General features: G+C 43.1%; 1 protein-coding gene across 4 annotated transcripts in view; it reads left to right on the top strand.

Annotated features, from left to right (window-relative positions):
• The window catches only part of MCTP2 (multiple C2 and transmembrane domain containing 2), a 122249-nt gene extending 119784 nt beyond the window's left edge, over positions 1-2465 (top strand). For all 4 annotated transcript variants that reach the window (XM_065688306.1, XM_065688307.1, XM_065688308.1 and 1 more), the window contains one exon: positions 1719-2465. In XM_065688306.1, coding sequence (XP_065544378.1) covers positions 1719-1787 — 69 coding nt within the window. In that variant the 3' untranslated portion in view covers positions 1788-2465. The remainder of the gene's footprint in view (positions 1-1718) is intronic.
• The last annotated feature ends 12965 nt before the right edge of the window (positions 2466-15430 follow it).

Genomic DNA, 15430 nt, shown 5'->3' with positions numbered 1-15430 from the left:
TGATCAGATCAATCTTCTACCATTATGGAATTATAAGTTTTAATCTAACCAGAGTCTGTCCTCCCTCAATTTCAGTCAAGTCTCTTCTTTTTCTTTGAAACAACAACAGTGTCTTAGTAATCTTGCCTATCTTCCTGGGAATTATTTGAACAATAAGTCCTTCAGAATGTCAGGATCTGTTTATTTCTCTTGGAGGAAGGAGAATAGTCTTGCTGGGTAAAGAAGCCACAAAATATAAAGGATTCTTCCTTTTGTTTTAGTCAGCTGGAATCTGTGTCCTCAGGCCCTGATCCTGATGCCCTGGATCCCACTTACGTTGTACCTTCCTCTGTGAATTGTGGTACTTTCACAGTGAGGTGCTGCTCATTATGAATAAGGGGATCACAGTCTTGCCTATAGTGATTTTACTCTGTTGGAGACAGAAAAGTAATTGCTGACATGCAGTGTCGAGGCATCTGGTAGAGAAACAAGGTTGGAAAGGCTTCTGGTGACATTTATTTCAATAGGCCACTAGATTGGTTGGTCTTGATCTTGAGTGAAATCTCGCCATAGACTGGTGGGAGAGAGAAAAGCTAAACAGAAATGATCATAGAGACATTAAGCTTCAGTGTGTTCTTTATTTTTGTCATTACTCTTGTAAAGCATGCTGGATTTGCAATGATGGTTTGCATATGCCCTTTTAGTGTTTATGCTTAAAGATAAGCTGCTTTTCTGTTTATGCTTTATTTAACATTTACATTTATAACATTTCCTTGAGTGGTTTCCATCATTTGGGGATCTTTTAAGCTTTCCAAGGAAAATAACTATTTTCTATGGGAAGAATGATAAAAGTTCCTAGGCTGGGACAAACCTTCTCAGAGTTGTCCACTAGTCCTAAAAATAGTGAGCTTATGTGACAGCCATACACTCATCCATGGCAGATCCAAAGTCCGTCTGTCTGTTTTTACATGCTATCAATGTTTTCTTTTTAGTTTTCCATGCTATCAATGCGTCATCATTTCACTGTGGTACTGCATTGAGTTAAAAAAATTACCTCTGTCTGTGCTACAGACATTTGTATACAATCCACATGTGTTGGACAAAAGAGGAATGAAAAAGATGGCATGTTCAGCAGAAGCTGCCCAATGATTTCGATGGGAATACTTTTCTGTAGAACAGACTATTTGGAGATTGCACTGTCCTTGTCAGTTTATAACACATGCTTTGACTATTACATTGTGTATGGAATTGGTTTGAAAGGTGGAGGCAACTTTGTCCAGGTTCTATTTGGGAAAATATTTTCCTTTTTCGAAATGATTATGTCAGCATCCTGAGGTCTGTGGATGGTTTTGACAACTGTCATCTTACTGTGTATTGGGATCCCCTTGAAACTCCTGACAGAAGTTCATTAAACTTACAGGTTAATGCCAGAAATGTAAGAAAAAGACCTCCCAAACCAAAACAAACCCAAAAGATCTAGCCTACATTGCTGAAATCAGGTAGAGCCCCATGTATCTCATTAGAGAAATCTGCTTTTAATATTTTCATTTCAAGAAATGATGCATGACTTCTCAAATCCTTCCTGCAATTAATCCCCCATGTTCCTGTGTTTAGAAAATGATTCATTACTTTTGAACCTTCCTTAGTTTCCCTTGGTTTGTCCTCGGGGAGCCATTAACACACACTGTAGTGAGCTAGAGTTACCTAACTGCAAACGTCATGTCTGTTTGTTTTTACAGGTGCAGCATGCTGAATTGAAACCATACAGCAGCTCCAGTCCCATTAGGAAGAAGCGGAGTGCTTTGTAGGATGCAGCGTGATTTCAGAATGCAGCATCTCCCTCCGTGCCCCCTACGCATGAACATGAGCTTTCCTCCTCCCCTTCTTGCTTCAGAACAACACTATAATCACTGCAACAGACTCACAGACTTTGGTTTTTGGGTTTGTTTTTTATTTGAAGATGTGGTTTTTTTATAAACACCTATCTTGGGTTGTCCTTTTTGGGTTGCCTTTTGAGCATGAAGTTGCAGCCCAGAAAAGAGCAAGGTGGAATGTATGAACTAGTTTTTGGGGTGGGGAGGAGAATGGGAGAGGATGGTGCAACTGCACTCCTTTATTTTTTCCCTTTGGTTGCAGAGGCTGGATGTGGCGGCACTCCCTGTTTTATGTAGGAAGAGATAATTCCGCTTAGTGTAGCAGATCAGCTGAGCTGATGTGAGGAGATGCTCTGAACCGGTTTTTAACATATCCAACAGATTTACATTAAGATACGAAAGCTATTCTTTTCGGAGTTAAATCACTGTGCCTAGGAAGGTTTAAGCTCTGAATTAACGAGTCTTTGATACCCATCTTCTGTTCAAGCAATGTACATTTTAAGAAGTTTTTTATCATAATTAGCAGAAAGAGCGAGGAGCTCTAACAGTATCTCAATATTTCATCCAGCACTTGTGGGTTTTTTTTTCCCCATTTTTTCCCTCCCCCCCCCCCCCCCCCCCGCCCTTCTTTTTTTAAAGCCCACCCTGTGTTTAACTCCTTGGCTACTGGAATCATCAGAGATCCATTGCTGGCAATGGATGCATGAGAACCTTCTGCTGTAAAAGGATTAAGAGACTGTAGAAAAGCCTAACTCGCTGACCTGAAAAGACTCTGTTGACTTGCCTTTTATAATTCCATCTCATCAGATATTTTCAGCATAGCTGTTGTTTTCCTGTCTAAATCCAAAGGGGTCAACACTACACATCCAAGAGAAAAAACACATTATAGCCTTAAAGAGACAAGTGCTTGTGCAGAAAGACAGCATAATGCCTGAAAACGTGGTTGTGCAATAGTGCAGACTTTGGTCCACCACTGATGTCTTGGACTCTTTCCTGGTAGCTGACCAGGAGAGGATCAGACAGTGAAGTCATATGGAAACTGAGCAACGAAGAGACAGAAGACAGGACCCTATTTTTGTTCTGAAGAGAATGTGATTTCTTGCTTGCTTACCAGTCTTTTGGCTACTGTTGGCTTCTGCTTTATATAATTCAGATAACCAGCATTATTCATGTTGTTTGACAGGGGAAACAAACACAGAATCCTATGTAAACCTGCTTAATTTTGGTGTGAGTGTAGCCCTCAGTCCTTTAGGTGCTGTAGGACATCATTGGAGCAATTTGTCACCACAGTAAGTCAAGAGCTGGAGTTGCTGCTTGTAGTTCCCAGGCAGGGGTTGCCACCAGCATCACGTGGGGTAGTTCACAGTGCGAAGAAATAGATAATCCTGAGAGACAGGTTTATGTTTAACAAAAGATGACTTTGGAATTCATGTAATTAAAGGTAAAACGGGTAAAACCTTGCTTATGGATCAGTGATCCAAATGGATTTGAGCTATGTGGTTCACTAATTCAATCTTGTGGGGCTGTTGCGTGAATTTGAAGATGGTGTATTAACACCAGAATATCTTCCACTGGATTATTACTCAGATTCAGTGATTTTTTTTCAAGAAGTTTCTTTTTCAAAGTAACAAGCTGCACTGTGCCTTTGAATGAGAGAAGCACATTTCATAGGCTCGATTGGAGAAGGAATGTATTTTGGTCATGCAAAGCTATGTGTAGCTGCAAGTGGAAAGGATAGAAAAAAGATTATCTTGGTTTAAAAGCCACAAAAACACCTCTTTGTCTGCACGTGTGCTTGTGTACCCATGCATATACAAAGTTGTGTATAAAGAAGAGTATATGTATAATGTATTTATAGGCGAGTGTGTGTGGGAAAATGGGTGGATATACAGATTAAAAAACCTTGAAGATGTTTATGAAAAATGCCAAAGATTCTGAAGCTTATCATCTTGCGTCTGTTCTTCTTCATTTTGTATCTTTCCCAGCATGTCTCTCTGGCTGAGCCAGATCTCTGCATGATTTGATTTACTTCAAGTTAATGAAGCTGGTTGGAAAGAGCCTTGTAGAAATTACAAAATCTCCAGTAAATCTCCTTCTTGTACATACAATAGATGTCCACGGACCCCTTTTGTTAAACCAGTTTCTCAATCTTCTCTGTAAACAATGCCTCATTGTCTCGCTTTAAACTATCATCTGGTTTATCATACTGAGGTCTTGTCATTTTGGAAGGACCAAAGTCAGACATATTTAAGTAGGCATGTGAGATCTGATCGTTTATTTGAGTGAAAACATTCCACTGCAGGAAAATTGTTTATTTATTCAAAAGTTGAGACTGATAATTTAATATTTTTTTTCCCCCTATAGATTTTTCCATGTGGAACTGATTTCTCTTTAGGAGACAGGGTGATGTCTTTTCTTTTTAGTGTAGATATGTTGTATTTCAGAATAATTTATGTTAGATTCTTATGCTGGAGGCATACCAAATGAAGGTGTTTGGATGGTCCAGTACCTATATATGTTGTAATGAGCTCTTTGTTTTGATAAATGCTGTTTGAAATGCAATAAACATTTGAGGTTGAGCTGATGCTTTTGATTTATCTGGATTATGAGGTACAGAATCATAGAATAGTTAGGATTGGAAAGGACCTTAAGATCATCAAGTTCCAATTTCCCTGCCATGGGCAGGGACACCTCACACTAAACCACGTCAGCCAAGGCTCTGTACAGCCTGGCTTTGAACACTGCCAGGGATGGAGCATTCACAGCTTCCTTGGGCAACCCATTCCATTGCCTCACCACCCTCACAGTAAAGAACTTCCTCCTTATAGCCAATCTAATCTTCCCCTGTTTAAGTTTTAACCCATTACCCCTTGTCCTGTCACTACAGTCCCTGATGGAGTCCTTCCCCAGCACCCTTATAGCCCCCCTTCAGATAATGGAAGGCTGCTATGAGGTCTCCACGCAGCCTTCTCTTCTCCAGGCTGAACAGCCCCAACTTTCTCAGCCTATCTTCATACAGGAGGTGCTCCAGTCCCTTGATCATCCTCAGGGCCCTGCTCTGGACTTGTTCCAGCAGTTCCATGTCCTTTTCATGTTGAGTACACCAGAACTGCACACAGTACTTCAAGTGAGGTCTCACAAGAGCAGAGTAGAGGGGCAGGATCACCTCCTTCAACCTGCTGGTCACGCTCCTTTTGATGCAGCCCAGGATACGGTTGGCTTTCTGGGCTGTGAGCGCACACTGAAGCCAGCTCATGTTAAGTTTCGCATTGACCAGCACCCCCAAGTCCTTCTCCGCAGGGGTGCTCTGAATCTCTTCTCTGCCCAACTTGTAGCTGTGCCTGGGATTGCTCTGACCTAGGTGTAGGACCTTGCACTTGGCATGGTTAAACTTCATAATGTTGGCAGCTGCCCACCTCACAAGCATATCAAGGTCCCTCTGGATGGCATCCCTTCCCTGCAGTGTATCAATGAAACCACACAGCTTGGTGTCATCGGCAAACTTGCTGAGGACACACTCAATCCCACTGTCCATGTCACCAACAAAGATGTTGAACAACCATCAACGGGTTCCTGCCCCCCGATGGGTACCCAACCCTGGACGGGTTACTGCTCATCAACAGGTTCCCGTTCTTTACTAACTGCTTACTGTGCTATAATATTTTGTATCTGACAAGGTGAGCAAGTACTTCACTTGGCAGTGTAACAACTGATGCTGGAGGCTACTTGAAATGGAGAGGAGAGGAGGTAAAGTCTTACCCCACCTGCTTACAATTATTGATTGGGTTTTCCTAGGCCCTACCTAAAGGAAAGGAGGGTTATGTGCCTTTACTGCACACTCCAGTCAAAATAACTTTATTCAGATTTTTCATTTGATTCCTAAAGTGAGATACAGTTGATGCATATTTCTGTGTGTCCTTTTGCCCATGCAGTTTATCCGGTTTTGCATTCTTAATCCATTCGGTGTATAGCATGGGAACAATAAACAAGTGTTTTTAATTAAAGGTAGTCATTTCAGTGCAACCGAGACTGAAGTCTCCAGGACCAGAAGGCATTCCTAAATGTAAATCTAAGTATGGGTCTGTTGGATGACTGTGAGAGTGGTAAGACACTGGCACAGATTGCCCAGAGAAGCTGTTTCTGACCTGTCGCTGACAGTGTTCAAGGCCGGGTTGGACAGGACTTGGAGCAACCTGGTCTAGTGGAAGTTCATGGCATTGGTTGGACCTGGATGATCTTAAGGTCCCTTCCAACCCAAACCATTCTGTGAGTCTACAGAATCATGGAGATACTGGAATATGTGTAAAAAGGTAAGTGTGTAAATAACTGTATTTGATACATGTGCAAATGCAATATCTACTCAGGTTTGCTCAAACATAAGCTGCTGCTGAAGGCTGGTTTCTTGAATAATCGTAAATAAGACTGAGGACTCGCAGTCAGTAAAGCTCGGTCATTGAAATGCGCATTGTGGAAAGCAAGCGAACAATTGAATAAAGCAAAGTTGGTGGAAATGTCACACACCTTTTATTTCCTCTGCTTGTAAAGCTCTGGTTTTAACCTTCAGCTGTAGCTGTTCCTCCCTCTGCTTCCTCCCCAGTCCTCTCTTGAGCCACCCACAAAGCAGTGGAGAGCTCAAGCTCTGTCCTGCTGACCTGGGGCTCCCACCAGAGAACACTGCCCAGCAGACCTGCCACCCCAAACCCATTTGCTTGGGAAAGGGAAAGCATTCTTTCCCTAGAAATTAGACTGCTGCTGCTAATTCACTGCCTGGGGTAAGAGCCTTAACTCCCTGATTTGGGCTGTCCCACTAGCAAACAGAGACTCGCCATTTAATTTCCTGTACTCTACATGGGGCTATGTTTTATTTTACTTTTTTAATTTGGAGGGCCTGATCCTGCAAGCATTCCCACAAATAGAACCAGGGTTATTTTCCCATCAGACTGATAGGTTCACACCAGGAAGGAATTTGGCATGTCTTACGTGTTAAGAAAAAAAATCAACAAAATACATTCTAATCAAACCTTAACCTTTAGATTTCCCATCCTTTAAACTAAGCTGATAGACTGTTTAAGAAACATTAGCTTTGACTTCAGAGACTGGCATGTGTTAGAAGTGAATCCTGTTCTGACTAAATATTGTACATGTATTTTATCTGTAAAGCTACATGTGTCAGGACTCTGGTGCATTTACCCCTTCAAATCACACAGAGACATGATAAGAATATCTACTGTTCAGCATTCTAAAAGTTAGCAACTCGGAAGAAAGCTGAGATATTATAAATGATTGTTAATCTGCTGTGTTGCAGATGGAGTGTTTTAGTTGTTCTCAAATTGGGGTAAATTAAGCCAGGTGAAATTCCATCATTTTGGGACAGTCTGCCTGACAGTTTATCAGTGGGGAAGACCCTCAGCAGCAGCAGCGATTATATACTTCAAAGGCCATGTGAGCAAAAGATACGTTTATGATGAATGTAAATATTCGCAAGCGTTTAGAAATAACGCTGGAGTTAAAAAAACGGCCTCTTGAGATTATAGTGTTTTTAATCTACTTCGTGATGCTTTGACTTAAAACAGTGCAGGATTTCAAGAGAATTCAGAAGGTCATTTTGCTCTGAATAAAAAACATGCTCTTCTGACATGAATCATGAAACTGAGCACAGGGAAGCAGGAGGCAGCATGCAGGTCTCAGTGCTTGCCACGGCAGCAGCACCTGGGCGGGCATGAGTTCAAGTTCTCAGCGTGGCTTTAACCTGAGGGCTGGTGATTCTTGTTAAATTTTACGTGAAGGAACACTGCCAATCGGTTTCTGTGTGTTGGATTGAACACCTGCAATTTCCCTCTTGGCCGAACAAGATGATGTGCCTCTTGCAGGGGAAGAAAGTAAGAGCTGGAAGACATGCAAACTTCGTTTGTGCTGATGTCCTCGTGCAGCCAGCCTTCTAACCTCTTGAGGACTTCCTTGCAGTAGAAAGGTAGGACAAGCTGATAGACTGGACACATATATCTGGATCTGGGGCTTCCAGGGCCAACCATGGTCAGATTCAGGTGGTCAAGAGATTGTGCCTCACACCAGTGATCACTGGCTACTAGAATGGCTCACTAGCACATTTGAATAGTGGTATTTGGTCCATGTAGGGAGGATAAGACACTGGGCTTCAGCGATTTGAGGCGTGGATGAATGGGTGTTTGTAGGGAATCTGTGCTAGGGACTGCTTCCCCAGGAAACCTAGGGACTGCTTAGCTAGGGATTTCTCCTCTCCTCTCTTTGTTGTGATCAGATTTCTAGCAGATGAATGAAGAATTTCTCTGCTCTTGCTTTCTGTATTTTTGTGAAGTGACTTTTATAATGGGAAGGATATTAAATGTTTAAGTGTCATCTACCAAGTGGAGATGACAAAACTTTAAGACTTGGGCCTTGCGCTTCTAAATACGTAGTCAGCCTAGATTCTCCTACAGTACCAAAGGGATGTGGGGATAAAATGATGCTGGATCCAAACTCCTTCAGGGAAGTGCAAGATCTGCTCACCAGCATTGTTACAGTGGCTTCAAAGATGCTGGCAAATACATGTGTTGTTCTCTCAATTGTGGTAAGTAAATATAAGAGGTTTATCATAGTGACACTACCCTTTATTCCCACTGTGGGTATTCTTTTAAGGAGATAGAAACAAAACAAAATGCATTATTTTTATTTCTTGAGCAAACACTTGCTGCTAGTTCTATTCTAGCTACTGTATGTGAAAGATAGGATTTGACTGATCTTTGATCTCAATATCATGTAGGGCAACTGCTTCTAAGTCCCTGAGACCGTGCACAGCAAAACCATGTTTTATTCACTTGCTCAGTGCTGCCACCCCTCAAAGGAGGGGAAAAAAATCTCGTCTTCAAGTGGAGATGCACAGTGGAAAGAGCATATGCTCCTACAGACAAAAAAAAAGACTGTTAGTTTCAGGGACTTGTGTGCTAAATCATGGCTGTCTGATTTCTCCCTCCACCTTCTGTCTGCCTGTGGTTGGCTCACTCCACAGAGTGAGTATCTGGAGCCGCACAGCAGCTGCAACCTTAGAAGAAGGGGTGGGAAAGGGGGTGAAGCCTCCCTCCATCTCTGGCAATAGATGACTTTACTGAAAGTCAATGCCATTGCCTTGCATTTATCACTGCCACTCTTGCTCTGCATATTTTTGGTATTCGCCATGCATTGTTAGCAGTGATTGTCATGTAATTAAATCACTGCTCATCACAAGAGCCTATTTTTATGCTGAGATAAGCATCAGAAGTCTGCTGCAGCGTCCCCCAGATCAATAAAGATGTTCCCTGTAGGATTACAAATAGTCTGAGGTTGTACAGGGCACTAGAATTAATTAGGAATGATTTCTCTTTTCCTTTCTTCTTTCAATACATTTTTAATTGTTTATCCATTTTCGATGGGCTTGTTTTGAACTCTACCATGATGGCCCAGATGCTTCTGTTCAGACCTTTTGAGTATGATATGACATCAATTTGGGCAATACCATTTGCTGTAAGCAGCCACTATTATCATAATTTTTCCATAGTCATGGGCTAGTCTATTGCTTCAAAATACATTTCTGAATGAGATATTTGCATCTCAGGCTTTTCCCTCGAGATTACAGTTAAATAGGTTTATTAAGTGGTTGAACTTGGAGATCCAAATACGATGTGTAACCTTCAGGTGCCATCCTGAAGATTTTGGCCTTTTGATCAGAAGATCAGAGGGCAAGTGGAGAAACTTGAGCTATTTACTGAGGAAGCATTTATCCAAGGTTACAGAGCAAGTCTTCTGCAGGAAAAGGATTAGCACCCTGGATTATTTTGGTCTAGACTTTCCTTTCCCTTGTCTTTACATTTTCTTCTACTTAAGCACCAAACTGGTTTTATCATCCTCCATGGGACATTGATCCAGCATCAGGATCTGCTGCTCCCCCCCTGCCTGGTGACCTGTCCTATCCACAGGGAAGTCCAGGATTAGCAACAGCCTTGTGTTGGAGTCCTGCTGAGAGAAGTGTGTGCTGATCCAAGGAAAGCCCCTCAAGTTCCAGCATTTGCTGTTGAAGTAAGAGCTGGTAAAAGTTGCAATGGGTCATAAAGGACAGGATTATTCAAAAGAGCTCTTAAAATAGAGGCTAACCAGAACAAAGTCAATTAAGGTGTCTTTTTGGGAGCAGGGTAAACTGGAAGCACAATGTTGAAATTATATAGGATTGTCTGGGTATATGAATAGAAGCTGTGGACCGTCTGTGTAGGACACTGTATGGTGAGACAGAAGTTTCTGGAATGTTTTTAAAAACAGAATAGTGATGTTCATGATTGGATGAGGGAAGATGAAGGTCTTAATTTTCACTGCCCTTCAGTCAAATGGCTGAGTGCCATATCCTTCTGATCTAGTATCATCAGAAATGGAAACAGCTTCTTAAGCTGTGCTGGGGAGGGAGTGTTTGCTCTCTGGAAGGCTCAGGGAAAAGGTGAATTCCTTTCAGGGAACAGAAGCAGTGTTAGGATTCTTGTAGGGGAAATAGAGACACTTCTCTACATGAAAAAGAAATTAACAGTTGAGTGTTTTGCACTTGCATTGCTATACTGGGGTGTTCTTCTTGATCTGCACCTGAAGTGCATTGAGCTCAAATACCTTCTGAGCTCAAAGGCTTTCTATCAGTCTGGCTAAATACAGATAACTGGGATAAACAGTGGCCAAATTTGCTGCTGATTAACTAGGTGCACCTAATACAGTGAGGGCGGTGATGCCCTCATGGAATGGAATGGAAGAGCATTCATAAATGTGACATGCCTTGGAAATGATTCTTTTAACTGGCACATGACCACTACTAAGTGAGGAAGGAGCAGCAAACATTGCTGTGAGCAGTTCTCACTTGATTATGAATGCTGTGTGTTTGCACCAGCTTGGAGGAGAGGGCTGGAGCTCGTGCTGTGCTCTCAGGCAGTCTGTCCATCTTGTTCATGGTGGTGATTAACCAGCCAGCCATGCTGACATTGTGCCAGGGTGTTCTCATCTTCTGAAGAGCAGAAAAATCTTTGCCTTGATTCAGTGACAAAGAACTGGGCAGCATCTGTTTCAAAAAGCACAAGGATCCTTGAGAGCTCCAAGCTGGTACAAAGATAGTACTTCAGGTGTAGCTTTACCCAAAGCCAGTGTAGGACAGCCCATACACAGATCTGCTGTAGCCAAGATGAAATACTTTGAATTTTGACCCATCAAGATCCAAGGCCACATGAACTTACTGCCTGCTTTCTGCTTGCATTGCAAACCAGCAGAACATAATGCCTCTGTAGGTGGTGGGGTTTGCAGGGCATAAATATCTCCCATCACAATCAGCTGGGAGGGAGTTCCTGAACAGCTCATGTTCTACGGGAATGGCCTCTTTTCCTCCTCCACTGCAGTGTTGTCCACTATTAGTAGAAGGGACAGCATCTTTCCTGCTCATGCCAGCAGAGCCTTGGTGATGTCAGCACTTGGTCCTTACTTACCCCTATACAACAGAACGTTCAAGCTTGCTGCTTTTCCAGGTGTCAAGTCCTTCCTGGGAAGGGGCTTTGAGGGATTTAATTTGTGCCTTAAAGCTCTGCAGAGCTGCTGCTCACCAGAGTCAGCACCCATGGGTGCAGTGTGCAGTCATTCTGAGCAAGCGAGGAGTCTGGGGACACGAGTGGGGTTTCTTTTCTGCAACTTTTCTATTGCACTTTTCTATTGCACGTGTTTAGCATGAGGGAGGCTTCTTAACAGGGAATTTCTTTCCAAAAAGTTATTTTTTGTTGTCTCATGTGTTCAGACTTTTCCATTATCACAGTTCCCTGCCCCCATCCCTGACAGGTTCCCGCCCATCGATGGGTACCTGCCCATCAGCAGGGTCCCATTCTTTACTAACTGCTTACTGTGCTATAATATTTTGTATCTGACAAGGTGAGCAAGTACTTCACTTGGCAGTGTAACAGCTGATGCTGGAGGCTACTTGAAATGGAGACTGTGCTGCAGCAGGAGATGAGGTGAAATCTAGCCCCACCTGCTTACAATTATTGAGTGAGGTTTCCTAGGCCCTACCTAAAGGAAAGGAGGGTTATGTGCCTTTACTGCACACTCCAGTCAAAATAACTTTATTCAGATTTTTCATTTGATTCCTAAAGTGAGATACAGTTGATGCATATTTCTGTGTGTCCTTTTGCCCATGCAGTTTATCCGGTTTTGCATTCTTAATCCATTCGGTGTATAGCATGGGAACAATAAACAAGTGTTTTTAATTAAAGGTAGTCATTTCAGTGCAACCAAGACTGAGGTCTCCAAGACCAGAAGGCATTCCTAAATGTAAATCTAAGTATGGGTCTGTTGGATGACTGTGAGAGTGGTGAGACACTGGCACAGATTGCCCAGAGAAGCTGTTTCTGACCTGTTGCTGACAGTGTTCAAGGCTGGGTTGGACAGGACTTGGAGCAACCTGGTCTAGTGGAAGTTCATGGCATTAGCTGGACCTGGATGATCTTAAGGTCCCTTCCAACCCAAACCATTCTGTGAGTCTACAGAATCATGGAGATACCAGAGTCAGCATCCATGTGTGCAGTGTGCAATCATTCTGAGGAAGTGAGGAGTCTGGGGACATGAGCAGGGTTTCTACAGCTTTTCTGTTGCACATTAGGCTTCTTTACAGGGAATTTATTTCCAAATAGCTATTTTCTGTTTTCTGATGTGTTCAGACTTTTCCATCATCACAGTGTGACTTGGATTAAGGTAATTCAGAACAGGAGGCTCCTATAAAACATATGGTTGTCCCAGAAAATTTTACAAAAAGTAATTCTTCCCACTGCCAATTCTTAGGGTCATTTTTCTTGCCCTCAGCCTTCCCATTCTTTTAGTACTATTATTATTAGAGTTCATGTGTGGATGAGATAAATTTAACCTTGTTATACATTTGGGTTGACTGCAGGTTTTGGGGAATGGTTGGCATTTATGCTACATCAAAATACATGATATTATGGAAAACTGGACTGCTTAACCAAAGCAGGCAGTTAAATTCAGGGAGCACCATCCCAGTCCTCCTGAAGTCATTGCAACTCTTCCACTGTTCAGGAATTGACCCCAGACAGCATTGCTGGGTAGTCACCTCTGTGGCAGTTTCATGGTTGCCTCATAGACAACTTGCAGACTGCCATGAACCATGTGTACAAACGTGTCTGTATGGTGCTAATTTACTGGCAAGGTCTGGCTACACAAACCCAACACTCAGCTTCAGCCATGCCTAGCAGCCAGTTTAGAGGTTTGATTTTTATGCCGTATGTCAGGGATATCTGACAGATGAGCTCAGCCTGCCCTTCACATTTGTTTAGAGATCTCCAACCAGGCCAAGATTTGCCAGATGACCATGATGGGGAAAGCATTAGAAACATTTCCATAAAAATAACCCCTCCACACCCCCAAAATTTTATCTAGTTCATGCATGGGTGTTACAAAACTCTTGTTCAGGGCTACAGGACGTGGCTGGACATTATCTGTCCCGTGTTCCGGCTAGGTTTATTTTGGGGTGGTCAGAAAGGAAATCCCAGTGTAGAGCTGGGTGGAACATTTTTGTTGAACTGATGTGAATAAGAAAAATACTTGGCCATTTGGAGAGGTTTGAACTCTTAGCATAAGGCTCTGGGAGATGGATGAATGGTCAGAGGGGAGGTGACAGGGGGTTCAAAGGTCCTACGGCATAACTCATCACTGAGAAGTCCCTATCTGACAGTGAAAGTATAAGAACTGGCTAGCAGCAGCATGACCCCTAGCAGTCAATTCATCAGAAGGATTTCCCGTCTGAATATGCAGATGTGCGCACAATTATTTTACCTATCTTCACAAACACAGTCCAAGTCCCTGCACACTTAAATAAATCTTGGCGCTGTCCCTTTCAAAAGACATTTCAGGTTCAGCTTGGTTGCCTGCATCCTGCATAGTTTTGTTCAGCAGAGTCCTTGCAAACAGCCCATCTCCTCTTCCCTTTCCGCTTCCCCTTCCTCCTCCTCCCATCCCACCGCAATCACTGCTGCCCAGACCCATCCTTCACTTACACAAAACTGATTTCTGTTTATGGAGCAGCTGGCAGCAGCAACTCTCGAGCACTGAGCGATGACTAAGAAACAAGCCCACTTTTCCCTTAGCTGTCAGGAGCTTTTAGAAATAACACCCTCCTCTGAGGAAGTCAGAATAGCAACAGGAAAATAAGTAAAACCTATTATAAAACAGTTGTCCAAGAACTTAGGCACGGCGCAGGGTAGAGATCAATATGCTGTGAAGGTTAAATCTATTTTCACACTGTGTTCTATTTCACAGTTTAATGGTGTTTTAATGTGTCTGTCACTGAGCCCCCTTCATGTTATGCAGGTAGAGCCTTTACAAAGGAGAAAAAACGTTGCTTTTACAAGCTTCACAGTAACATCTTATTTACCAGCTGAGATCTGACGCTTTCCTCTCTGGAGATACGCCAGGGTTTGACCATTTTACTTTATTTTTCAGAAGACTTAACATGGTGTTGCATTTACCATAATTTTTAGGTGGCTTTTGGGGAATGCCTGTAGGGATGAGAGCAGCAGGAGCGTGTGTGTGCCTGTGTAGAAGGGACAGGAATATCTACTGCTGTTTGTACAAGCCAAATACATGGAGGATATACAGAATTCCCAAGCTTGAGTTTCATCCAATCCTAAATGATATATTTGAATGCTTTAGCTTGAGCTCAGCTGATGCTGGGATGTTGCATTGGGCTTGGTGAGACCATGGAGAACAAAGCCAGTGGACAAAGAGCCCAAAGAAGAGATGCTGAGAGAGGGTGCGGTAGAAGGAAAGTTGATTTCAGCCTGAGCCAGTGGGAAGGGTGACAGGAGAGGGAGAGAGAGAAGGAGAGGAAGCAAAAGTGAAGAAATAGGTATGGTATGAAATCCAGGCTATGTGCAGTGCTAAAGTGCCTGGTGTTTTGGATGAAGCAATTTATATCTCCACAGCTTAGAAGATGAAGGAAAAACCCTCTTCTGCTTTGATATCTTCCTTGAGCTTCAGCTAGGGAAGGGAGAGGATGGGATACCCTGCAGTCAAAGAGTCCTGCTGGTTCAGGGCTTCAGATATGTAACGGTGTGAAAATGCCATGTGTTGGCGCTGACCTGCCTGGTGAGGAAGCCTTGACCAATCTCCCACTGCCTGTGGCTGAACTAATACCTCTACACAGCCTCTGGCTATTCACATCTCCTGCAATGACTGGGGCTATGTGTAGTGTATTTTCTCACACTGACAAGGCCGGGGAAGCTGCAATCAAGTAGCTTTTGTTTTGCCATGCATGAACCTGAGCGCATGTGTTAGTGGTGGGTTTTGCTCCATACATCCTTGCACTATAATTCGTCTGTGGAGTCTGCAGAGGACAACCTTCTTTGCCAGTGGCTTCTCCTGCATGATCTCTCCCTCTCATCTGTGCTCTCAGCAGCTCCCTTGCATAGCTGGGAGAGTGCTCTCCTTTGCAGCTGCATTGCCTTCCCACTGCTCTCATCTTTTGCCCCCTCAGTTGCTCTTTATCCTCCTCTTCCTTTGTCTCACGG

Source organism: Lathamus discolor, chromosome 8 (genome assembly GCF_037157495.1).
Source record: "Lathamus discolor isolate bLatDis1 chromosome 8, bLatDis1.hap1, whole genome shotgun sequence".
NCBI lineage: Eukaryota > Metazoa > Chordata > Aves > Psittaciformes > Psittacidae > Lathamus > Lathamus discolor.
Note: the sequence above shows the minus strand (reverse complement) of the source record. Positions and strands in the feature narration are given on the sequence as shown.